This window comes from Delphinapterus leucas, chromosome X (genome assembly GCF_059928025.1).
Source record: "Delphinapterus leucas isolate spDelLeu-1000000601 "Yukka" chromosome X, BTC_Dleu_Yukka2, whole genome shotgun sequence".
In the NCBI taxonomy this organism is placed as follows: domain Eukaryota; kingdom Metazoa; phylum Chordata; class Mammalia; order Artiodactyla; family Monodontidae; genus Delphinapterus; species Delphinapterus leucas.
Genome location: NC_143150.1, coordinates 30,409,478 through 30,435,214, shown reverse-complemented (window position 1 = coordinate 30,435,214; position 25,737 = coordinate 30,409,478). Strand labels below are relative to the sequence as shown.

Below are 25,737 nucleotides of genomic sequence, written 5' to 3'. Positions count from 1 at the left end.
TGGCCGCTGAACCTGGGCGTCCGGAGCCTGTGCTCTGCAACGGGAGAGGCCACAACAGTGAGAGGCCAGCATACTGCAAAAATAAATAAATTAAATAAATGAATGAATAAATAAATAAATATGAAAAGAGGATAAAAAGAAAGTAAATTACTCATTTAATTTCTTGTTTTGTTGTTGTTATGCAGAAGAGTTTTGTGGTTTTGTTACTTTTCATGGGGAAACGTATTTAGGGATATCCTGCCTATGAACCCACATGTGAAATCCTTTGTGGAAAAAATATGAAAGAGCTGTTTGACTTAATTTGTGGAACAGGAATTTTGGTTTATCAAGTATTGCTTGAAATTAGATTGCCATCAGCTGGAGCTAACATACACACACACACACACACACACACACACACACACACACAGACACACACACAGATTTTCATTCCAGTGGTATTTGTTGTTTGGGGATTTGATGGGTGTTGGCTGCCAAGGACATCTGTCTGCAGCTTCCCAAGCCCTCTTTGCCCATGGATATGGGAACTGGTCTCACCGTTAACACAAGACCTTTTCTCTCTACTGGAAGAGAAAAGCAACTTTAAAAAACCAGGGTCTTTTTCACCAGTTCTGTTATTACTGTCTGGTTCTGTTGCTGAGGGGGAATGCTGAAGGGGAAATCACTGGCTGCCCTCAGATATCTGGGCTCACTGAGGAACTCAGCATGTACATTAGACATAGAATTAAACACACTTACAAACAAACATAAAACACCTCTCTGGTTGGAAATTCATTTAGGTACAATAGGAATCCAGGTATGGCCCTTTACCTAAATCTCACACAAGTGGCAACTGTATTAATTGGGCAGTTTAGATGGATAAACTTGGACCACATTAGTATGCATCTTAAACTGAAAGCTCTCTGAGGACCACAACAGCAGGCCTGGGTTCCTGTCACATAGCACCATGCCATTAAGCTTGAGGACATGTTTCTGGGTGAGGGTGAAGATGTGCCAACCTGTACTGTCTTTTTTCGGCTTCTTTTGGTCAGCTTCTTTCCATTCGGTTGTGCTTTTCTCTCCTTCAGAAGCCAGTGGAAGGCGTGGCTTCGCCTGCTTTGGTTTTGCCTAAAAGAGGGAAAGAAAGAGCTTGAATCAAACTTAAGTGCTCTGAACCCACCCCTGAATGGTTGCTGAAGAAAAAAGCATCAGGAAAAAAGTCCTTACTATCCAAATGGCTCTGTTGGAAGCATAATAATACAATTCACAATGGAAATTATTTCCAATGGCGTCCATAACCTGGTGATCATTTTACCTATTAGAAGTGGTTCACCTAGATTTGAGGTTTCTGATCTCTGAGTGATATGCTGCAGGGAACTCTAGAAAACACCCCAGAAACCACTGACCCACACTGCAAGGCCATAAATCTTAAAATGGGGTTGCTGGGCCTGACAACAATCATACTCTTGGCAACACTGGAATTCTTAAACTTGCTTCACCAGACCTGGGAGCCACATTCAAGTCCCGTTTGGCTTCTTTTCAGGGGATTTAGTGAAAGCATGAATTATATCTTTCTAACTCAAAAGAAGAAAAAGGATTGGGGTTTGGTTAGGAAGGAAGAGAGAAAAAGACGAAGGGCTCAGCCCTCACACTGAAGGGGGTGAAACTGGTTTAGTATAATCAAGGTTTTCAGATAATGACAGTGTAGCTTTGGAAATGTCAGAGTTGCACTGCACTGAACAGTGTCTGAAATTAGCTTTGTGTAAGCCTTTGTGATATACATCTAAAGGCAAACATACAACTCTTTATGCTCCTACTCGAAGTGCCTATGTAAACAGACACAGCTCAAAATTATTTACTTTTGAGTGAATGAGGTCAGATAGACCTGGATTCAGATCTTTGCTCCATCATTTACTCTCTGTGTGAACTTGGGCAAATTATTTTCTAAATCTCTGTCCGCATCTATAAATTAAGGATAAGGGGAAACCTCCTGTGGGACTTGCAGACCTAAGAGATTCCAAAGCAGGGAGCCAGTGGCAGCAGCCTCTGTGTCATAAATGTTCCTGGACTCTTTTGTATTCATCCATGTGTCAGGGAGAGAGTCACGAGGAAGAAGTAGATGTCCTGGCCTTGTTAGAGAGCGCTACCCAGGCCTTTCCTCAATTAGGCAGAAGGAAGAAAGTCAGAAAGAAGAGTCACACTAAGTTTCCCTTAGCCAACATTCCCTGTCTTCCAGGTTTGTGGTGAGGTTTCCAGGTGATCATGCACATACAGGATTTAGTGCAGAGTAATTGATCAGCCTCTGCTTGACACCAAACCAAGGAGATTCTCTCAGGGCCACCAGAACGCCCTCCTAGGCTGGCCACCCTACCAACTGTTCTTTCAACTTATACTTTGTTTTCCTTTTAAAGCTAAACTGTAATGTTTAAGCTAGGGGCAACATGATGGGGTGAAAAGGGTACTGGGCTGGAAGTCAAAAGACTGGGTTCTGGTCTTAGCTCTGCCACTACCAGAGTGTTTGACCCTGGGCATCTATTTGTACTTTACTGTCCTTACCTGTAAAATGCTTTTAACTATGAAATCTTTTCATCTTTTCCAGCTCTGATTTACAGCCCTTTACTTATAGTCCAGAGTTACTGAGACTAAAGGTTCACCAAAGTGAATCTTCCAGCTAACTGACACATCCTTTAAAATACCAACATCTTTTAATTCTTAGCTTTTAGTAAACATCTTTTTCAAAGGCATTCCTTCCCTATCTTCCTAAATAGGGATCAGGGAATACAGTCCAACTTTTCTTGATGATTTGGATGAATAATGAACATGACCTATTACACTGGATACAGTGTGGTCCTGCTACTGTTGCTGCCACCTGCCCCCCTTGTAGTCACCCTAGTGAATTAATAAACGAGGGAGGATGGCAGAAATAGCTGAGAAACTCTCATGCCTAGGGATGGTAAGGGTTTAACTGCACCACCAAAGATTAGACTTTCTGCCTGCAAGCCCAAGATTTAACCTATAACAACCTGACTCAATTCTTCAATTTACTAATAGAGAGTTTATGACATTAAAGCAGGACAAATGTTTAGATTGATGTTAGGAAATATTGACTATAAATAATTTAACTCTATTCATTAACCTATAAAATACATAGTTAGCTTACTCAAATTAATAGAAAGAGAAAATTACATGTCTTAAAATGTTAATTTTCTTAATTGTAATCCCCAAGGTAACCACTAAGAAAGTAATTTAAAAATATATAGAGAAGGGAATGAAAACAGTACACTGAAAAAAATTAATTAAATCCAAAATAAGGTAGTAATGGAAGAACTGAGGTACAAAAAAGATGTAAGATATATAGGGGAAAAAAGAGCAAAACAGAAGAAGTCCTTCCTTATCAGTAATTGCTATGAATGTAAATGAATTAAACTCTCCAATTAAAAGGCAGAAATTGGCAAGATGAATTTTAAAAACATGATCCATTTACATGCTATCTACAAGAGACTCGCTTTAGATCCAAAGACACAAATAAGTTGAAAGTGAACGGATGATTAAAGGGCTTCCAAGCAAATGGTAGCCAAGAGAGAGGTCAGGTGGCTACACTAACATCAAACAAAACAGACTTCAGGTCAAAATTGTTATAGGAGACAAAGATGGACATTATACGTTGATAAAAGGGTCAATCCATCAGGAAGATAGAACAATCATAAATGTATACACACCAAACAACTGACCCACTCCTAAATACATGAAGCAGAAATTGACAGAATTGAAGGGAGAAATGGACAGTTATACAATAATAGAGACTTCAGTATCCCACTTTCAATAATGAATAAATAGTTAGACAGAAGAGCAATAAGGAAATAGAGGACTTGAAACAATACTATAAACCAAGTAAGCCTAACAGATATATACAGAACATTCCATTCAACGAGAGCATAATACATATTCTTCTGAAATACACAGGGAACATTCTCCTGTATAGACCATATGCTAGGCCACAAAATAAATCTTAATAAATGTTAAAAGATTGAAATCATGCAAAGTCTCTTCTCTGACCACAACAGAACAAAACTAGAAATCAATAACAGAAGGAAGACTGGAAAATTCACAAATAGGTAGAAATTAAACAACACACCCTTAAGCAACAAATGGGTCAAAGAAGAAATCAAAAGGAAAGTTAGAAAATACTTTGACATGAATTAATGCTAAAACACAACATAACAAAACTTATGTGATACAGCAAAAGCAGTCCTTAGAAATTTATAGCTGTATATGCTTGTTAAAAAAGAAGAAAGTTCTCAAATCAATAACCTAACTCTCCACCTTAAGGAACTAGAAAGATAAAACTAAACCCAAAGCTAGCAAAAGGAAGGAAATAACAAAGATTAAAGCAGAGGTAATGAAATAGGGAACAGAAAAACAATACGGAAAATCAATGAAACCAAAAGTTGGTTCCTTGAAAAGTAAAACAAAACTGACAAATCTTTGGCTAGATTGATTAAGAAAAAAAGAGACAAGATACAAATTACTAAAATAAGAATGAAAGGGAACAATTACTACTGACCTTATAGAAATAAAAAAGATTATAAGACAGTACTATGAATAACTGTATAGATAGCCTAGATGAAATGGATAAATTCCTAGACACATCCAAATTACCAGAATTGAATCAAAAAGAAATAGAAAATCTGAATATGCCTATAACAAGTAAAGAGATTGAATCAGTAATCAAAACCTCCCAACAAAGAGAAACCCAGGACCAGATGGCTTTACTGGTGAATTCTACCAAACTTTTAAAGGATAATGCCAATCCTTCACAAATATTTCAAAAAAAATATGAGGGAACACTTCCTGATTCTATGAGGCAAACATTACCATGATTCCAAAGCCAGATAAAGGCATCACAAGAAAAGAATGCTATAAACCTACATCCCTCATGAATACATGTGCAAAATACCAGCAAACCAAATCCAACAGCATATTAAGGGCAATTATACTTTATGAGCAACTGGGATTTATCCCAGAATTGCAAGGACGTTCAACATATGAAAATAATTATGTAATATATTATGAAAATCAAATGTAATATACCATATTAATAGAAAGAAAGAAAAAATAATATCATCACAATTGATGTAAAAAAAGCATTTTACAAAATCCAATACCCTTTATGCTAAAAGCACCTAACAAACTAGGGATAAAAAGCATATATGAAAAACCCATAGCTAACACCATACTTAATGGTGAAAGCTTTTCCCCTAAGATGAGGAACAAGACAAAGATGTCTGCTTTTGCCACTTTTATTCAGCAGTCTACTGGAAGTTCTAACCAGAGCAATCAGGCAAGGAAAAGAAAGAAAATGCCTACAAATTGGAAAGGAAGTAAAACTATCCCTCTTTACAAATGACATAATCTTATGTACAGAAAATTCTGTATATAGATATAGTCATTATACTTATAATGAATGATCAGATGTGGAATTTCAAAGAGAAATGGAAACTATTTTTAAAAGGAGCCAAATAGAAATTCCCAGAACATATGAAAATTACAATGTCTGGGGAAAAAATTCCCAGATAGATTTTGCATACTCATGAAAGCAGAAGAAAATACCAAATAAATTTGTATAGAGAAGTCAATATAAATGACATACTATAAAGAAAAGAAATTAAAAGATTAACAAATTAAAAAAAAAGAAAATTCTGAAAAATCCCCATTAATCTGTTAGAGCTAATAAATGAATCAATCATAGTTGAAAGATACAAAATCAACACACAAAATCTAGTTGTATCTCTATACACTCAGAATGAACAACCCAAAAAAGGTAATTAAGAAAACACTTCCATTTACAATAGCATCAAAAAGAATGAACTAATTGGAAATAAATTTAACCAAGGGGTTCAAGACTTGCACACTGTAAACTACAAAATATTGCTGAAAGAAATTAAAGCACTAAAAAATTGAAAAGACATCTCATGTTCATGGATTGGAAAACCTAATGTTAAGATGGTGATACTCCCGAAAGTGATCTACAAATTCAGTGCCATCCTTATCAAAATCCCAATGTGTCTTTTTGAAGATATGGAAAAACTGATTGTAAAATTCATACAGAATTTCAAGGGATCTTGAATAGCCTAAACGATCTTGAAAAGGAAGAATAGAATTGGAGGACTCACACTTCTTGATTTCAAACCTTACTACAAAGCTACAGTAATCAGGACAGTGTAGTACTGGCATAAGCATAGACATATAGGTCAATGGAATAGAATTGAGAGTCCAGAAATAAGCCCATTCATCTACAGTTAAGTGATTTGCAGAAGGGTGACAAGACCATTCAATGGAGAAAAGAATAGTCTTTTCAACAAATGGTGCTGCGACAACTGGACAGCCACATGCAAAAGAATGAAGTTAGACCCTTATCTCACACAATATGTAAAAATAAACTCAAACTGGATCAAAGGTCTAAATATAAGAGCTAAAACTCTTAGAAGAAAACATAGGGGTAAATCTTCATGATCTTAGATTTGGCAATGGTTTCTTAAATATGACACCAAAAGCACAAGTACCAAAAGAAAAATATCAATAAATTGGACTTCAACAAAAATTTAAAAATTTTATCCAATTTTGTTCTCTTGATAAAGTTAAAAAACAACTCACAGAATGGGAGAATTTTTTTTGCAAATCGTATATCTGATAAAGGTGTAGTATCCAGAATATATAAAAAACCTTTTACAACTCAACAACAAAAAAACAAACAGCCCAATTTAAAAATGGGCAAAGAACTTGAATAGACATTTCTCCTAAGAAAATAATACAAATGGCCAATAAGCATATGAAATGATGCTTCACGTCATTAGTCACTAGGGAAATGCAAATCAAAACCGCAGTGAGATACTTCACACCCACTAGGAACATTGTATATAAAAAAAGGAAAATAACAAGTGTTAGCCAGGATGTAGAGATATTGGAACCCTCATATATAGTTGGTGGGAATGTAAAGTGGTGTAGCTGCTGGGGAAAACAATTGGGTGGGTCCTCAAAAAGTTAAGTATAGAATTACCATATGACCCAGCAGTTCCACTTCTAGGTATATACCTAAATGAATTAAAAACAGGTGTTCAAACAAAGACTTGTGTATGAATGTTCACAGCAGCAATAGCCAATGGTGGATAGGACCCAAATGTTCATCAATGGATGAACAGCTAAACTAAACATGGGACATCCATACAATGGAGTATTATTCAGCCATAAAAATGACTGAAGTACTGATCTGTGCTACGACGTGGACCTCAGAAACATTATGCTAAGTGAAAGAAGCCAGACACAGAAGGCCATATATTGTGTGATTACATTTACATGAAGTATCCAGAGTGGGCAAATCCAGAGACAGAAAACAGATTAGTAGTTACCAGGGGCTGAGAGGGAGGAGGAGTGATGAGTGATTAGTGGGCCTGGGGCTTCCTTATGCAGGAACCAAAGCTGTTCTGGAACTGGAGAGCGGTGATGGTTGCACGACACTGTGAATGTACTTAACGCCACTGAGTTGTACACTTCAACATGATGAATCTTATGTTATGTGTATTTTACCATGATAAAAAATGTTATCTAATTCAATCCTTCCACCAGTTCGGACTGTTCCAATTTGTCTGACTTAGTGCTATTGTCGTAGCCTAAATTCACAAATCAGTGAGCATCCTAATTTGGCTTTGAGAGTTTGACGGCCATCTGTCCTGAGCAGAGCCTATGACAGAAGCAAGCATGTCAGCTCCATGACAACAAGGAATGTTAAAGCCTGTGCTTTAACTTTGGTCCTAACCAAATTGTTTTTTTGTTGCCACGTCTAACTGAAGGCTGCTTCTCTCCATAGAATCTTTTAACATCAAAACAGAGGAGTTTTGCGCTGACTGGACAGTTATCTTCATCATAAATTACCTTTCTGTATACTTTTTAGTCCCCAAGGTTAATTGTTCTAAACTCTACTTCACTCTAAAAGCCCTCTCAAGCTCAAAAACAACCAATCAAATTAACCACACAGTAGTACGAGAATGGAAGTGTTGATATGAGCAAAATCTGCTGATTTTCCAATTGTTGATGGGTATTTTTTGGTTGGCAAAGCTAGACATATGAAATACACATACCTGCCCTCTCGTGTCAAATGACTTTTCATACGAATACGTGTCTGTCAAACAATACTACACGCCCTAACCTTTGAGATTTGGGCATTGGAATCTGTAGAGGCTTTACTTCCATAAAAATCTCTATTGTTTTCTTCGTGAAATAACTGAAAACATCCACAAACTTTTTTTCAGAAATACTGTCTTCCATTGCTTATAAATTACAGTGCTGATTATTTGGTTTGTAGAATTGGACGGAAAATGTAAACCACCAGGCAAACCAAAAGCAAGAATGGCAGCTCCTTCCCCAGACATCCCCCTAGTATTGAGCTACAGCAGGAATAAAAGCGTCCCCCACAACCTGTGACTTAGGATGGGGCTAACACTTGCCTTCTTCAATGTCAAGATCGTGTGTGATGAACCCTTCTTCCGTGGGCTCTTCAGTGACTCATCATCAACAGAGATTTCTTCAAAATCCTTAGAGACTGTGTCAGATTGAATAAAAGGTGAGCTGATGCTGGGTTGGCGTGGGCGCCATGGTGGGATCTGTCAAGGAGGAGGATAGAAGGAAAAAGTTAAAACTTGTGTGCCTTCCTCCAAATTACTTGTTGCTTAATGATTGAAGGGCTAAGAACCCAAAGTGAAAACAAGCAAAGGAAAGAATCTCCTACCTCCTTGTCTTCCCTTCCAGTACGTACTCAAACCAAAGACGGATAGCCTTGGTTCACTCTCTGGGTTGCTGCACCCTTTTGCCAATCCCCAAAGACTGAAACTTCAAATTGCTTGTTTGATCCAAACCAGAATCCTGGTGTTACCTCCTACTGATGCCAACTATAAATCTTGTTTGAGTCTGATCTTTGTTTTGAACTTGGCCCTGTCTTTGGAAGTCCAGATCTTGTGAAGGTGAGTCTTTGAGTTATGACCTGGGCTTTCTATCATTCTATCAGTCCAGGAATTGTCTGGATCAAATCTTGACCGTGTTGGTTGCTTGTCTTAAGCCTGTCAAGATTGATTTTCTGGGATTTTTAGAAAATCTACAGAACTAGTCCTGGTTAGAACTGGTTTTTACTAGTTTTCTGAAGTGGATAAAGTTGATCGTTTGGGTTTACCTTGAGCTTCAGCAGACTGATTTAGTTGATTCCAGTTTGAAGTTCATGGTACACTTGAATTTGAGGCACCGGTCCCTGCCACGGTCCTCTTGATGTGGATCAGAACACCTGATTTTATCTTTAACAAGTACTGGCTAAGCATGTGCAGTGTACCATACCCATTCTAGGCAGTGAGTCTACAGCAATAAACAAAACAAAATCCTTGTTGTCATGGAGCTGACATGCTTGAACATGGGCTCTGCTCCTGTTCAGGACAGACGGCAGTCAAACTCTCAAAGCCAAAGAAAAGGGGCCACAATGAGTTTCTGCCTGTGGGGTACTCCCAGCCAATGTCTAAGGTGCCCTCTTATTACTACCAGGTCCCACTGGGGGCTCTTGAGGAGAGACCTTGGGGATTAACCATCCCCAAGCCCAACTGCGATAATAATCACTATACTAATGGCAGCTAACTTTTACTGAAGGCTTTACTCTGCTTTAATCTTTATTATTTCCTTCCCCTTGCTAGATTTGGGTTTAGCTTGCTTTACTCTTTCTAGTTCCTTAATCTGGAGAGTTAGGTTATTGATTTGAGATTTTTCTCCCTGCTAGGCAGGGAGTGCTCTCCATAGATGTATTTCATTCAAACCTTACAATTCTTTGAAAGCGTTTGCTCTTGTGGTCTCCATATTACCGATGGGGGAAACCAGGTCTGAGAAATTACATGACTGCCCCTAACTCTCACAGTGGCAGAGCAAGCATCTGAAAAGGTCTGCTTGTCTTTAAGCCTACGTTCTTAACCAATCCGCACTCCTGTCTCCTAACTACGAGGGCCAGGAAGGGGATGTCCCATACTCAAGTTCAGGAAGTTTAAAGGCAACAGCCAGAAGAGGCGGTGTGCCTGCTTCCTTAAGAAGGGCTGCAGAGGGAGAGTCGGGTCTGTGAGCAATAAGAAAAGCTGCTTTGTGCTCTCAGTTTCTTAAATGACTGAATTCAGTTTGATTCAACAATAAGAAGATGCTAATAATCTGCTATTACCTCTTCTTGTCACTTTGTCCTCAAATAAAAAGAACATGAAACATCTTGAAGAGTAATCTAGGCACCCACATTCCTAACACTTCAGATAGGACATCAGGTGAAAATCTGCCAGTAGCATATGCTTGTCAGAGATGAATCCATGTATGTCTAAGTACGCACAGCTGGGGCGGTGAAACTCCGAATGGCTCACGAAATCACTTATGGTTCCTTTGGCCGTTCACTCCTCTCCTACTTAGATAACTGTGGTAATTCTAGAGCTAATACATGTCGATGGGCGCTGACACCCCCTCTCGGGGGGTGGGGGATGCATGCATTTATCAGATCAAAACAAAAAATTGGCTCGGTCTTGGTATTTCTAACAAAACTGTATGCCTGGATTTCCTCTCCCGCAATCTCCCACTTGCTCTGAATGTCACTTAATCCATTAAGAATCCTGCTCCTTCAAGGGACCCAACCATTGGCCAAGTCCGTATTTACCCCAGCTTCTATGCAACACTGCGTGTCAGGACCCTTGACTTAATGCTATCAACCACCCCGTCATTTAGGAATGTCACCTTGGCACTTAAGGGAAGTTTCCCACGCAAGCATCAATCTGGTTGTTGATGACTCAGCTTCTGTTAACACCCTACTCCACCTTCAGCTCTGTTTCCCAGGGGAGGGACTAAGGGAGCAAACCAAAAGTATGAGGTGTGGGCCCAAACCAGACATTTAAGAAAACTTGTTTTTGGGCTACTGTGGTTTTCCCTGCCCCCTTCATTGTGGGAAGAAATGCCCCTAGAATCTTTTTCTTATCTTTTTTTATTTTAATGGACTATCTCTTCTGTAAGAGTCTCTTTGTTTCCGGGACTGAGAGGAGGGAGAGAGGGAGGAGTCCAGGAAACAATGTTCCCCTTTCTGAATGTAAGAAATAACCCCGTGGCATTTGCTCGTGTGTACCTGGATTTTTGCCGATTTTTGCCACTGGATGCCAAGGGAGTATAGCTGTGGAGACAAGTGAAAGCTGGTGTTGATGTTTAAAACTGAAGACTGGAAAGTTCATGGAAGTGACTTTTCCTGCTGTAGTGCGAGAGGCCAACAGTCTGCTGACCTAGGGGCTGCTTTACAACCATAAGATCAGCGCTACTGGTGACCATCTCAGTGTTTGCTTCTCCACCCTTCATGGCTAATGTACCCAGCAGAACTTCCACACACAGTATGAAAACCAGAGCGAGAGATAGGGGGTCTTAAGCAGACATGTCGGAAATAAGCCCCAGTTACCTCTTGCCAAATGCAAAATAATCAGCTCTCTAGTGGAGAAGAGTCTGACTGAGCAATGGGTAGGGGTAACTGAAGGTAAGAGACTGTTCTACGTTTGTGTTGCATTTTACAGAGACGAAAGATGTACCCTCCTTCCTGTGGAGGCAGGGCCAGAGAAGCTCAACATCTTAAAGACTGGTGTAAGGGAAAGACTATGGGTTTGGAGGTCAACACATCTGGGTCAGAGTTCCAGGTCTACCACTAACTATATGGGTCAGCTTGAGCAATTTCTTTAATCTCTCTGAATCTTTATTCAATCCTCACGAGCAACCCTTTGAGGTAGATATTAATATTATACCCAATGTAGATGAGGAAAGGAAGGCTTAGAGAGGTTAAGCAATCAGCCCAAAGTCTCAGAGCCAATAAGTAGCAGAGCAAGGATTCAAGTGTAGGTCTATCTGTCCGACTTTGAACAATTCTCTTCTATTACCTCAGTGATCGTCCGACTTTGAACAATTCTCTTCTATTACCTCAGTGATCTTGGTGCCTGCAACCCCGACTCCACTTCTGGGCACAGATTGCGGCATAGCTCCAAACACAGCTCCATGCACACTACCAGTCGAAGCTCTAGGCAGAGTTCTAAAAATATGAGATCTCTGTGGAAGAAAGAAAAAACATGGGGGTTGGAATGTCTGCACATTAACAGTGGAATGTCACTGTCATAATACTTAAAGCATTCTTGGGGTGTGTAAAGAGAAGTGAATATGGTGATACCAGCCAACACTGTGTGTTGGGCACTAGGTAAGCACATCATGTATTTATTTGTTCTCTCATCAATGTTTACAACAGTGGGGTAGAATCAGCTGAGAAGCAGGTCCAAATTCCTCCCTCCTTGTTTTTTGACAGGAGGGGAGTCGGGAATGGAAGATGAGTTGTCCAATTAGGCACTGATGCTCGAGTTCACTGTTACCTGAAGCAGTCTGCCTCTCTGGACCTTTGGAGAGCGGCGTATTCTGCTTCCTGATCTTTCAGACTCAGACTTCAACATGAAGATGCTGTCGTGGGACAGGGCTTTGTTCCCCATGCTGCTCTTGGCCCTGGACAGGAAGGAAAAAGTCTTATGAAAGCAGCCAAGGGAACCAAAGGAACCAAAGACACATGTATCGATATGTCTATAATATGGCCTACCATAGACACCTCAGAAGCATATGTGCTGACACAGAAAGTTGTCCGTGAGATATAGAGTGAACAAAATAAAGAATAGTAGGGTCCTATTTAATACATATACATATATTACATACATATGTAGTTTGTGTTCATAGAGAAAAGCCTGGAAGGATATCCACCATATTGTTAGTGGTGGTTCCCTCTGAGGAATGGCACTAGGAACAGGAGGGGTATTTTCATTTTATACTCTATGTACTTCTGCATAATTTTGATTTTTTTAAATGATCAACATGTATCTTTTTTATATAATAGCTTTACTTTTACTGAGATATAGTTTACCTATCATACAATTCACCATTGAAAGTATACAGTTCAGTAGTGGCAGCACTGAGGAAGGGGAGGGAAGACCCTGAATCTTGCTATTATTAAGATGAGAGTTATAAAAGATCTTTCACACCCAATTTGTCTCTAGTGTTTTTGTTTTGATGAAAAATATCACATATGTGGGCTTCCCTGGTGGCGCAGTGGTTGAGAGTCCGCCTGCCGATGCAGGGGACACGGGTTCGTGCCCCGGTCCGGGAAGATCCCACATGCCGTGGAGTGGCTGGGCCCGTGAGCCATGGCCGCTGAGCCTGCGCGTCCGGAGCCTGTGCTCCGCAACGGGAGAGGCCTCAACAGTGAGAGGCCCGCGTACCGCAAAAAAAAAAAAAAATATATATATATATATGTATCACATATGTGCCCAGATGCTGGATACTTTCATTCACCAGGTCTTTTCCTCTTTCACACAAGGGTTCTGCAATATATTTGTCCTATTTTCAAAGTCATCTTATGCACCCACCCTACCCACCTCCAGCTTGCTAAACCCAGATGGAAACACCTTCTAATTGGGAATGGAACCAGGTTGATAAGAATTACGTTAGGACAAATCAGGGGAAAGTTAGAAGCAAATGAAAGGCTAAAGGCACAAGACACTCCTTTGGGGATGTGGGAATATATTTCACCTTTTAAGTTTTTCAACCAAAGACATCACAAGAAAAGAAAACTACAAACCAATATATCTTATGAATATAGATGCAAAAATCGTCAATAAAATACTAGCCATCTGAATCCAGCAACATATAAAAAGAATTATACACTATGACCAAGTAGGACTTGCAAGGAATGCAAGGTTACTTTAATATATGAAAACCAATTAATGTAATATACAATATCAAAAGAATAAAAAGAAGAAACCACGTACATGGTCACTTCAATAGATGCAGAAAAAGCATTTGTAGAATCCAACATTTTTTCATGAAAAATACACTCAACCTTGACAGAGAACATCTGTGAGAAACATACAGCTAATATTATAATGATGAAAGACTGGATGCTTTCTCCCTCAGATCAAGAACAAGACAAGGATGTCTGCTCTCACCACTTCTAGTCTGCATTGTACTGGGTTCTAGCCAGGGAAATTAGGTAAGAAAATGAAATAAAAGGCATCCGTACTGGACAGGGAGAAGTGAAATTATCTCTAATCACGGATGACATAATCTTGTGTATAAAACTCCTAAGGAACCCATTAAAAACTACTAGAACTAATCAATGAGTTCAGCAAGGTTGCAAGATACAAGACCAATATACAAAAATTGATTATATTTCTATATACTTGCAATGAACAATCCAAAAGTGAAATTTAGAAAACACTTCCACTTACAATACCACCAAAAAGAATAAAATATGGATGGACCTAGAGATTATTATGCTAAGTGAAATAAATCAGACAGAGAAAGACAAATACCCTATGATCTCACTTATACGTGGAATCTATAAAACAAAACAAGACAAAACAGAAACAGACTTATAGAAACAGAGAGCAAACTAGTGGTTGCCAGAGAGGAGGGGAGGTGGGGGGCTGGGCTAAATAGGTGAAGGGGATTAAGAGATACAAACTCCCAGGTATAAAATAAATGTCACGGGGATGTACTATGCAACATAAGGAATATAGTCAATAATACTGTAATAATTTTGTGTGGTGACAGATGGCTACTAAACTTCTCATGGTGATCCTTTCATAATGTATTTGATCGACTCAGTATGTTGCACAGCTGAAACTAACATAATATTGTGTGTCAACTATACTTCAATTTAAAATTTTTTATAAAAAAGAATAAAATAGGAATAAATTTAACAAAAGCTGTGTAAAACTTATACTCTGAAAACTATAAAACACTGATGAAAGAAATTAAAGAAGACCTAAATAAATGGAAAGACAACCTATGTTCACAAATTGGAAGACAATCTTGTCAAGAGGGCAATACTCCACAAATTGATCTACAGATTTAATGCAATCTCTTTAGAAATTTCAGCTGCCTTAAATTTTTTTTTGCAGTAATGGACAAGCTGATCTTAAAATTCAAAGCGAAGTGCTAGGGACCACAAATAGCCAAAACAATCTTGAAAACGATGCATAAAGTTGGAGGACTCACACTTGCCAATTTTAAACTTACTACAAAGCAACAGTAATCAAGACAGTGTAGTACTGGCATGATAGACATACAGATCAATGAAATAGAAGGGAGATTCCAGAAATGAACCCATTAATCTATGGTTAACTGATTTGCGAGAAGGCTGCCAAGGCCATTCAATTGGGAAAGAATAGTTTTTTTAATAAATGGTGCTGGGACAACTGGATAGCTGCATGCAAGAGAATGAAGTTAGACCCTTATTTCATACCATATATAAAAATTAACTCCAAATGGGTCAAAGACTGAAATATAAAAGCCAGAACTCTTAGAAGAAATCATAGGGGTATATCTTCATAACCTGGATTTGGCAATGGATTCTTAGACATGACACCAAAAACTTAAGCAACAAAAGGAAAAAAAACAGATAAATAGATTTCATCAAAATTACAACCTTTTGTACTTCAAAAGACAACCCACATAATGGGAGAAAAACTGTATACCTGATAAGGGACTTGTATCTATAATATACAAGAAACTCTTACAATTCAATAATAAAAATAAAAAAGAATGAAATTTTGTCATTTGCAGCAACATGAATGGACTTGGAGGACATTATGCTAAGTGAAATAAGTCAGACAGAAAAAGACAAGTACTGTATGATAGCACTTATATGTGGAATCTAGAAACTACAACAAACTAGTGAATAAAACAAAAAAGAAGGAGACTCACAGATATAGAGAACAAGCTAGTTGTTACCAGTGGGAAGAGGGAAGATGGAAGGGCAATACAGGGGTAAGGGGGGAAAAGGATTACTATGGGATTATATGAAATCATGTGTGTGAAACTTTTGAAAATTGTAAAGCACAATAGAATTTAAAGAATCTTTCATTCAAAAAATAAAAATACAGATAACCTAATTAAAAATGGACAAAGCATCTCAATAAACATTCCTCCAAAGAAGGCATACAAATAGCTAACAAACCCATGAAAAGATGCTCAACATCATTAGTCAGCAGGGAAATACAAATTCCAACTATAATGAAATGCCACGTCATACCCACTAGGATGGCTAGAAACAAAACTAAGATAACAAGTATTGGCAAGGTTGTAGAGAAATTGGAAACCCCATACACTGCTGGTGGGAATGTAAAAGAATTCAGGCACTTTGGAAAACAGTCTGGTGGTTCCTTGAAAAATTAAACATTAACTTACCATGTGACCCAGCAACCTCACTCCTAGGTATAGACCCAAGAGAAATAACAATATATCTATCCAAAAACTTAGACACAAATCTCCACAGCAGCATGCTTCATAATAGCCAAAAGGTGGAAATAACCCAATATATGTCAATTGATGAGTGCATAAAGTGTAATATATCCAGGCAGTGGAATACAATTCAATTTTTAAAGGAATAAAGTACTGATACATGTTACAACATGGATGACTCTTGAAGACACGCTGAGGGAATCAAGCCAGTCACAAAAGACCATATATTGTATGATTCCATATATATGAAATATCCAGAATAAGCAAATTTACAGAGGCAGAAAGTAGATAAGTGGCCACCTATGATTGGACTGGGGTTAGGCAGGAATGGAGATTGACTGCTAATGGGTACAGGGGTTCTTTTAGGGAGGGATGAAAATGTTGTTAAAGTAATTTTTAATACTTCAAATACTTTTTTTCCATTTATTACCTTTCTTACCAAATTATACATGTAGGTTGGCATTTTTAAAAAGAATCTGTAAATGGTAACTAGAGTAGCAGCTCAGGCAGTGTAGGGCTAGCACCCACCTTGTCATTGTTAGCCTGCCTGGCTGAGGGATGAGCACATGGGATATTTGATTGTGACACACTCCGAGGACAATGTGGTGTTCTAGGGATTAAAATGGCACCCACGCTAAGGTGGCTTGTGGGCCAGCAGGGAGGAGAGGAGGCAGATGTCTGCCACTTTGTAGTAAAGTCCTACCCACATTTTCCCTAAAACTCTCCTGCCCAGCTGGCCCTGGTGGTGAAGGCAAGGTTCTCTGCTTTATGAAAATAGCAGAAAATTAACGTGACTCTAGAGGAACACAATGGAGTTGTTTCTGATGCAGCACTGGGAGAGCATCTCTACACGTTCGCTCATTATGCACACATACACACTTCCATTCACTGCTTCTCTATGACCTGCTGGCTCAAATCAGGCTTGAGACCAGTGTAGGATCTGTGACTACTCCACCTCCCCTGCTTTGTGCAGAAAAACTGCAAGGAAATCTTAGGCCATAAGTGGGCTTAGAAACTCTGTCATTTCCATGCCGTGCGTCAGCCAGAGTATAACCATTGCACTGGCTCTCTAGTGTCAAGCCCTCCCTGATCAAAGGATTACATTAGCACCAGCTGTGGTCAGGTCTGTCGGAAACCAAACCTCCTGTCCACTCCCTGGAGGCAAAGAAAACACATCCCAAATCTAAATAAAATCTTGGTCTTAATTAAAGGCAATAAAGTGTAGTACACTAGCACCCACGAAAGAATCAAATAGAGGAATGGGATTTGTCCGTTCTATCAGATACAGCTTAAAACATGCTTGGAAATAGATACTGGACCTATTGTACAGCACAGGAGAGGGCTGGCCATAAGTTTTGTTATGATTGATCGCTTCAATGGATCGCTTCAACGGATCGCTTCAAGCTGATCTCCCTAACTCCCGAGTGATATTCTCCAGGGTTTCTCCCCTAGCAATTAAGCAAGAGGTTCGGGTCAGGGGTGAACTTCAGGCCTCCTAAGGTATATTCTTAATTAATTTACGCTCCTTGCAAAAAAAAAAAAAAAGACCAATCTCAGGTCCTTAGAAAAACACCCTTCCTCACGTATGAACTAGTTCATGCACTTATACCCACTCCCTCTCACTCTCCCTTCCTCCCTTCCCCGCCCCAGAGGCGCACATGCACACACCTTCTTAGTCTGGAGAATACATCAGACTAAGTGGACCATTTTGGAGGGAGAGGCACAGGTAAAAAGGGGCAAGGTAGAACTTCAGTAGAGACAGCCCTTGCCAATTTGTAGAGACAAATCAGAATAAACCCAAACTTCCCTCTCCCACCTCACCCTCTGGGTTTTTTTTAGGGCTAGTCTCAGTTTTCCTTAGACCTCTAATGCAATGGTCTATAATGGTATGATTTGTGAGGTATGAGGCAAGCCCCTTTGCAAAACCATCTCCCTTGCTAGTAAAGCTATCTGAAATACCTCACATTCAATGCACTCATTAAGGTCCTTTTTAAGGAGACCTACGTGCTGTGAGTGGGCAGTATAACATGTCCGCTAACTATCCCATTACCTCCAAGTAAAGCCTTGAGGGAATGGGTAGCAGTACACGTGAGCTCTGTAGGGAGTCCAGATAAGCCTGGAATTTAAGGCCAGGGGAACAGACCCAAGTGGAACTCCATAGACAGGAATCCAATTGACCCAGGAACAGCTGCAGGTACTGGGTGTCCAGATTTTCCACAATAAGATGTGGAAGTTGAGGCTTCAAAGATGAAAATTTGAATAGGAGTGGCAATGTTGGCTGAGAAACAGTCTTCCCCATACCTTCTGTGACCAGTTACAGCATTTACCCCAGTCTCCTGGGATGGAGGGAGAAATGAATTTGGGTTCTTTGCTTGCTTGCTTTTTTGTTTTTACATTAACACAGTGATTTCATCCTTATGCCCCAACCCAGCTAGATGGCTTCACTATCTAAGACTTTAATCACACATTAGGAGATCTGGGGTCTGAGGGCTGGGCAAGCAAACCAGCTCAAGCTTCCTAAACGACGGAGGCCATCCTTACCTTATGAAACAGAGTCCTCTGGCTCCTAACTAATGGTAGGCCCCTACATCTCATTGTAGCTGTGACTGCGCAGGTTGCCCTGATCTACCCGCACCCTCTCACGCAGCACTCTTGGGGGAGGGGGTATGCATTTGTCATACTCCATGCAACCCACTGAGCTGTGCAGCCCAGACGGCAAACATGTATATATATATATATATATATATGTATATATATATATATATATATATATATATATATATATATATATATACACACGCGTACAGGGAAAGGCCTCCAGGCCCAGCTCCCACAGGCAGGGAGGCCAAGAGTCCCTGGGACCAAAGGCCCATTGGAGACTTGGCTGCCAAAGGGGGACCTGGATCTAGCTACCTGCCCCTTGCCCCGCCCCCACCCCCCGCCCCACCTGAGCTTACCTAGGCTTGGTTTGTCGACCTTCCCAAACTGGCTTCACAGAAGAGATGTTAGTACTATCACTGGACAAGTTTGGTTTGAGCATCCTCTTTCCCTGGGCATCTTCAGGCTCTTTTTTCTTCTTCTTCCCAAAAAGTCTCTTGAAGCCTTTAAATTTGGATTTCTCCTTTCCTGGAAGTTAGAATTGAAAGTGAGGCAGAGTTTGATGGTGGAAGGGAAGACAGGAGAGGAAACGGCCTTCATTGCAGGAATGAGGAGTATGATCCCAGAGGCCCTCCAGGTCTCAGTCCTCATCCCCAGTGCCCACAGCACCATTCATCCGGTTTGTTCTCTTCTTAGTAACTCACTAACAAAGTAGCTGAGTTTCTGGTGAAAGCAGAAGCTCAGATCCCAGCTTGTGGCCTCTGGGCAGCCTCTATTCTGGCTCAACTCACCATGCGTTCACTTGCCACTCAATTTCAACTATTAACACACACCTCTTTCCTGGCCCTAAGAAGTTCATTCACATGCAGCAATTCTTGAGCCAACATAAGCACTTGGTACCCCGGTCGCTGGAGTCATGGTGATCCAGTTGGGGGGCGAAGCTTCCACATGTGACAAACTCTTCAGGACCCTTGGAAATCCCTGTGGGAGTTGGTACTGCCCAACCTGTGTGCTGAAAGGATGCAGACCCAAGGAGTGAGTGCAGTGGGGTTGGTGCAGTCAGGGTAGATGTCCTCAAGGAAAGGATTTATGAGCAAGGGAGAGGGCTGGGAATGGGGAAGAAAGGGCTGCTGGGCAAAGAAGCTCCCTGTGCAAAGGACATGACAAAATCACCTACCAAAGAGTTTTGCAAGGGAGGATGTGTGTGAGTGTGTGTGTGTGTGTGTGTGTGTGTGTGTGTGTGTGTATTATGTGCATTGTGTATGTTCTTCAATTATTACTGATTGGTTCAGATTATCTACAGTGCTGGTACCCTCTGCAGCAGTGAGGAATGTGAGCTTTAAATGCTCCTCAGGCTTTGTTTGGGCTTTCTTGAGCTTCCTAGTAAACACATATATCTTTATCAGGGCTCAGTAGAAGAGGGGAAAAGGCAGGGGAGTTTGCACTGCATTCTTCAGAGGCAAGGAACCAACTCTTACCGCTTCGCATGCAATAATTTACCAACTCAGGTGTCTCATTCCAATTTCCAACAGCCTGGTCTCTGGAAGGGCTCTTGTCAGCACAGCAATGCTGCAGTGGCAGTGAAGGGCCCAGCCAAGGGAATTGCCGACAAGGCTGCCATTAGAAAGACTTAGTGGTGTGACGGAACGCACCACCGAAGAGTCAGAAAACTCTGGAATCCCGGGCTTGGCTCTGCTATCGATTAGCTCTGTGACCTCAGGTAAGTCACTCAACCTCTCTGGGGCTCAGCTGGAAAATGAGGGGATCGCGCTGATCAGCATCTCCCAGAGTACGTTCAGAGGGATACTCATAGGTCTGTTGCATGAAAAGGGGGTCTGCAGTCTCGTCAATCTGGGAAATGCTGATTAAACAGAGTTTAAGGGTGTGCTTTGCAACAAGACTCTTCTGAAACTTCAGCATGCCTATGTGTATGGTAAAGCGCCAAGAAACGGGGTAACGGTGTTGTCTCTCCAACGCATGTATGCAGAATGTCTGGCAAAACACACTTTGGGAAATGCTGAAGTAGCGCTCCTTCTAGCGCTGAATGCTATGGCCAGTTTGTGTGCTGATTAATCCTAGCCCTGCCTATTCGAAAGGTTTCTAAACTTCAAGGCCTGCCTTAAGTCCAGTTTCCCACCATCACTACAATTCATGCTCCTCTCTGTACACCTAAAACTTGACTGTCGGCACCACAAGTTTTGCATCTGAATGTTCTCTAGTCTGCGCATTCATTCATTCATTCATCTATTCAATGAACGTTTATTAAGGTCAAGCACTTACTATGTTTTGGGTATCAGTGAGAAAGGAATAAGATACGGTTCTACGTCTTAGCTACTGTCCCCCACATCTAGGCTGTAGGCGGGGCCTCTTTAGCATCCTCTTTAGCAACTAGCACAGTGCAAAGCACGCTGTGACACTCGAGAGACAACTGAGTCCATTGAGGGGTGCAGAGGACCAACACAGCTTGTCACTTCCCTTAAATCGAGAACACTGAGCAGAGCCATCCTTAAGCATCCCATAATTTATACACTGGCCCTTATTGGGGTTGATATAAATGATAAATAATGTGGTAAAGAGCCTGGCATAAGATCTGGCATGTAGTAAATGCTAATAAATGTGAGATAAAATTAGGGAATCAATAATTGTCTATTAAGACCAGGTTCAATTCTATCTGTAGAATTGATCTATCAATTCTATCCATCTACTCTATCTATCTAGCGATAAGGGGAAGAACCCCATATCTAGAACTCAATAGTGAACTCTAAAATATACATGATTAGAAGCAGAAGCCAGCACGGCTTGGGGCAATACAAGAAGATGGTAGGCCTGTGTGCTTGGTAATCGTTGCTTAAGTAACTTCAGTTTTGAATGATTTGAGGAATTTCTCATCTACTAGGATGTACCTATATAGATAGGGTCATGGTTAGGATAAACTTGGCAATTCTATCTTGAGATAGACAGAATAAAGAGCAAAGGTACAATAGGAAACATGTTTTCCCAAGCTTCCTTCTTCAACTTTTTAAGGACAAAATTAAACTAATTTCTATGATAATAAATTATTTAAAATGATATTCGACCTCATAGAACCACTGTGAGGATTCAACGTGAAAGTGCTGAAAAGTGTACAGGATGGAGTAGGCTGGCTCTAAAGTAATCTATATTTTGCTCTCCAGCCTTCCTTCTTAATCTTCCCACCCCCAAAGGGTTTCTAAAATCCATGAAATAGTGAGATTTTTATGTAAAGTCCTGATTACTATACTAATTACTATAATCAGTTTTTTTGCTGAGATGTATTTACCAACTGGATCTCTGGGGAAAATGCCCTTATTTGTAGTATCTGCCTACTTCTGTGGTGTAAATCCTCCCATCACGGTCAATTTCAAGCTACTAACATGACATTTAGGGAGAGATGTGCACAGTCTCCCAAGCCAGTGTAAGGTAGCTCCAACACACCACTAAATAACTCCTGCCCAGTGAGGATGAACTGGGCAGTGTCCCCTCACAAACGGGAAGGAGCCTTTGCAGGCACTGCCATTTTTCAAACAGAAGGAATGACGTTTATTGATTCTTGACAGACGGATCTCCTTCTGGCCTTCTGAAACGAGAACATCCCAGAATGGAAGGGAGGAGGGCAAAGCTAGACGATTTGGAGTTGCAAACCTGCTTCTCACAAACCAGCAAAGACAGAGGGGACAGAATCAGTAGGTGACACAATCTACAAACACTCAAGAACTGAATAAAAACACTTCTAATAAACTTTTCAGGTTGTAAAACTGAATGTACCAAACATAGTCATTGTATGAGCAAACCAAATTATGCATTAACACATTTTTATGTTCCTAAATTAACCAAATGACTAGTGACTATAGAACTGTAAAAGGTGTTAAAAATTAAGTATGCGTATATTCCAATGTTTCCCCAGTCTTCCGTTTTTTGCTCGGCAGAAACAACTTATTTTCCCACGAGGATTTAAAATACCTTAAGCAATGCATGTTTCTTTCAACCTTGGCCACTAGGAGGCAAAGAATGTTTCCTTTCCTCCCTCGGGGGTAGCTCTGGGTATAGTGGTGGTATAGCTTCGATGGTAGGGAGTTGGGGAGACACCAAGAGGTGGGGTGGGCTGCCCATTGATCTGGGGCCGTGACTTGAAAATTGGACATAGCCTTACTAAGCAACCCATTGCCAGACATCCAGCTCAGCTGCAAGAGTCCAAGTCTTCAGCCTGCTCTGGCTTAGGAGAGCTCTCCATCCCCGACAGCATCAGACCCCGTGTATGGAGACCCTGGGAGTGAGATACAAATCTGGGAACCGTCCACGTGCTATGTTACTTTCGAAACCCTAATGGAATCCGAGACACTTGCCATATATTCACTGGTGTAAATTGGCCTTTCAAACTTTCTTTTGCAAAGGGGTGCCTTTAAATTGCCAGCAGCTGGGGCTTCCCTGGTGGCGCAGTGGTTGAGAGTCCGCCTGCCAATGCAGGGGACACGGGTTCGATCCCTGGTCCGGGAAGATCCCACGTGCAACTAAGCCCGTGTGCCACAACTACTGAGCCTGCGCTTTAGAGCCCACGAGCCACAACTACTGAAGCTCGTGCGCCTAGAGCCCGTGCTCCGCAACAAGAGAAGCCACCGCCATGAGAAGCCTGCGCACCACAACGAAGAGTAGCCCCCGCTCGCCGCAACTAGAGAAAGACCGCGTGCAGCAGCGAAGACCCAACACAGCCAAAAATAAATAGATAGGTAAATAAATAAATAAATTTATTTTTAAAAATATATTGCCAGCAGCTGAGCCCTGTGTGGGCTGGTTTCCAAAGTTGCTGAAAGTGTAAAGGGTAGATAGACCTAGACAGCAGGTTTGGGTCAAAACCCACATTTGTATCCAGCAATGTCTATGGAGGTCACCTATACACTGGGTAACTTATGCCACCACAAGGCACAGCAGTGGTGGTCAGTGAGCTGACAGCTGTTTGGACTTCTGTAACAAAGCCATTGACTTCCCTGTCCAAGCCCAAGGACTACATATCCCCAAACAGGCAGTAGCTTTCAACATCCTCATCCACCGGGGGCCTGCAGTGCATCACATACCAGAAAACAGCCCATGGAAGCAGTCCTCTCCCGTTCCCCCAGACAAGAACACGCTTAAATCCAATGAAGAGATCATTGCTTTGGGTTGTATATTTGCTTATTTACCATGCACACAGGCAGCCCTTCTGGGTTGCACTTGAGCTTTCAAAATGCATCGCGCATAATGGTGACCTTGTTCTCTTGTGTTGCTGCTTGGAAAGAAGACTCTTCTAACCAGCCTTTCTTCCCTTCAACCTCCCAACAGCAGCTTATTCTCTGGCTGGCAATGACTAATACTAAACATGTACCCAAATGCTTGGTCTCTGTAAGAAAAACATCTTGGGAACAGAGAAAGGGCATTTCCTTACCTCCACCCTTTATCAAGATGCAGCGCATTGACACCTTTTTCTCTAGGCACCTGTCTAGCTCATATCCAGAAAGATAGATCAGTTCATTTGGCAGTTGGGGTTGCCTTGGTGAGGAGGCCTATCATTCATTTATTTATTCATTCATTCACTACAAACTTTTGAGTGTCTAATCACTCTCTCTGAGACCCAATACTGAACAATGGTGACACAGAGATGAAGAGCCTCCAGGAAGCCACAAGAAGGTTCCCCTCTCTCTGTCCTTCCAGACCAAGTCTTCTGCACCACACTAAGAAAACTCAGCAAACATTGAAGAACAACCCAGTGAACTGTTAAATTCAGTTCTGCCTTTAAATGCAATGGCTCATCTTATGTCTTATGGTTCCTCCCCTTCCCCCCACCTTTTTCCAGTGTCAATAAAGCGTATCATTGTTTAGTGACCTTTGCCTCTCTATTACCCCACTCATGGTCTCCTATCATTCACAGGTGGCACCATAATTTATGCAATGGATAGGTTTTGCAAAAGAAATTTTTGTAAATTGATTCCCATTTAACAGAAGCCTATGGTGGCTTCTTTGTTACTATCCCCCCTTGACTCCTCAAATCACAAATTTATCTGTTGGTTAAGTCTGGATTCCTATCTACAGCAAAACCTCAGTTGAATCTCTCAGATCCTGGCCTGCTCTGATTTTTTTTTTTCTGATTAAGCAGAAATTCTTCTCATGCCTTAGTAAATGGAACCTGCTAACCATCCCCAGAGAAGACTGCAGGGCCTAGACAAAACTCTTTTGACTATCAGAGTTTGAGATGAAAGAGAAGAGATTAGAAGATGGAAAACTAAATATGGATTGAGTCTAGTGTCATGAGAAATTTGATATGAACTTGTTTTCTGTAACTTGATTCTTTTTCTAGGGGTTAAACACATTAAACAAATCTAGTTCTAGTTACCAAGATTTTATTGGGTTACTTACCCTCATCACTGGCCTCCAGAACTTCCATACTGCCAGAAATTTCACTTAGTGATTCAGCTATAGTTCAATCACTAAAATAAAATATAGAGGAAAAAACAAAAAATCATTTACTATCTAGGATATAATACAATCATTTTACCCTACTCCTTATCCTCCAGTTAGATTCTTAAACCATGCAAGAAAAGGTATACAAAGGGAATTGCCATTAGAGAGAATTATTCTTCCTTAAAAAAGATAATGGGGCTTCCCTGGTGGCGCAGTGGTTGGGAGTCCGCCTGCCGATGCAGGGGACGCAGGTTCGTGCCCCGGTCCGGGAAGATCCCACACGCCGCAGAGCGGCTGGGCCAGTGAGCCATGGCCGCTGGGCCTGCGCGTCCGGAGCCTGTGCTCCGCAACGGGAGA

General features: G+C 40.9%; 1 protein-coding gene across 1 annotated transcript in view; it reads right to left on the bottom strand.

Moving 5' to 3' along the window:
• The window catches only part of KIAA1210 (KIAA1210 ortholog), a gene marked incomplete at its 5' end in the record, with an annotated part of 34,051 nt that extends 8,652 nt beyond the window's left edge, over nucleotides 1–25,399 (bottom strand). The window contains 6 exon segments of the mRNA XM_089904895.1: nucleotides 999–1,278; nucleotides 8,481–8,636; nucleotides 11,980–12,105; nucleotides 12,420–12,546; nucleotides 19,293–19,461; nucleotides 25,336–25,399. Coding sequence (XP_089761021.1) covers nucleotides 999–1,278; nucleotides 8,481–8,636; nucleotides 11,980–12,105; nucleotides 12,420–12,546; nucleotides 19,293–19,461; nucleotides 25,336–25,399 — 922 coding nt within the window.
• Between the last annotated feature and the right edge of the window lie 338 nt (nucleotides 25,400–25,737).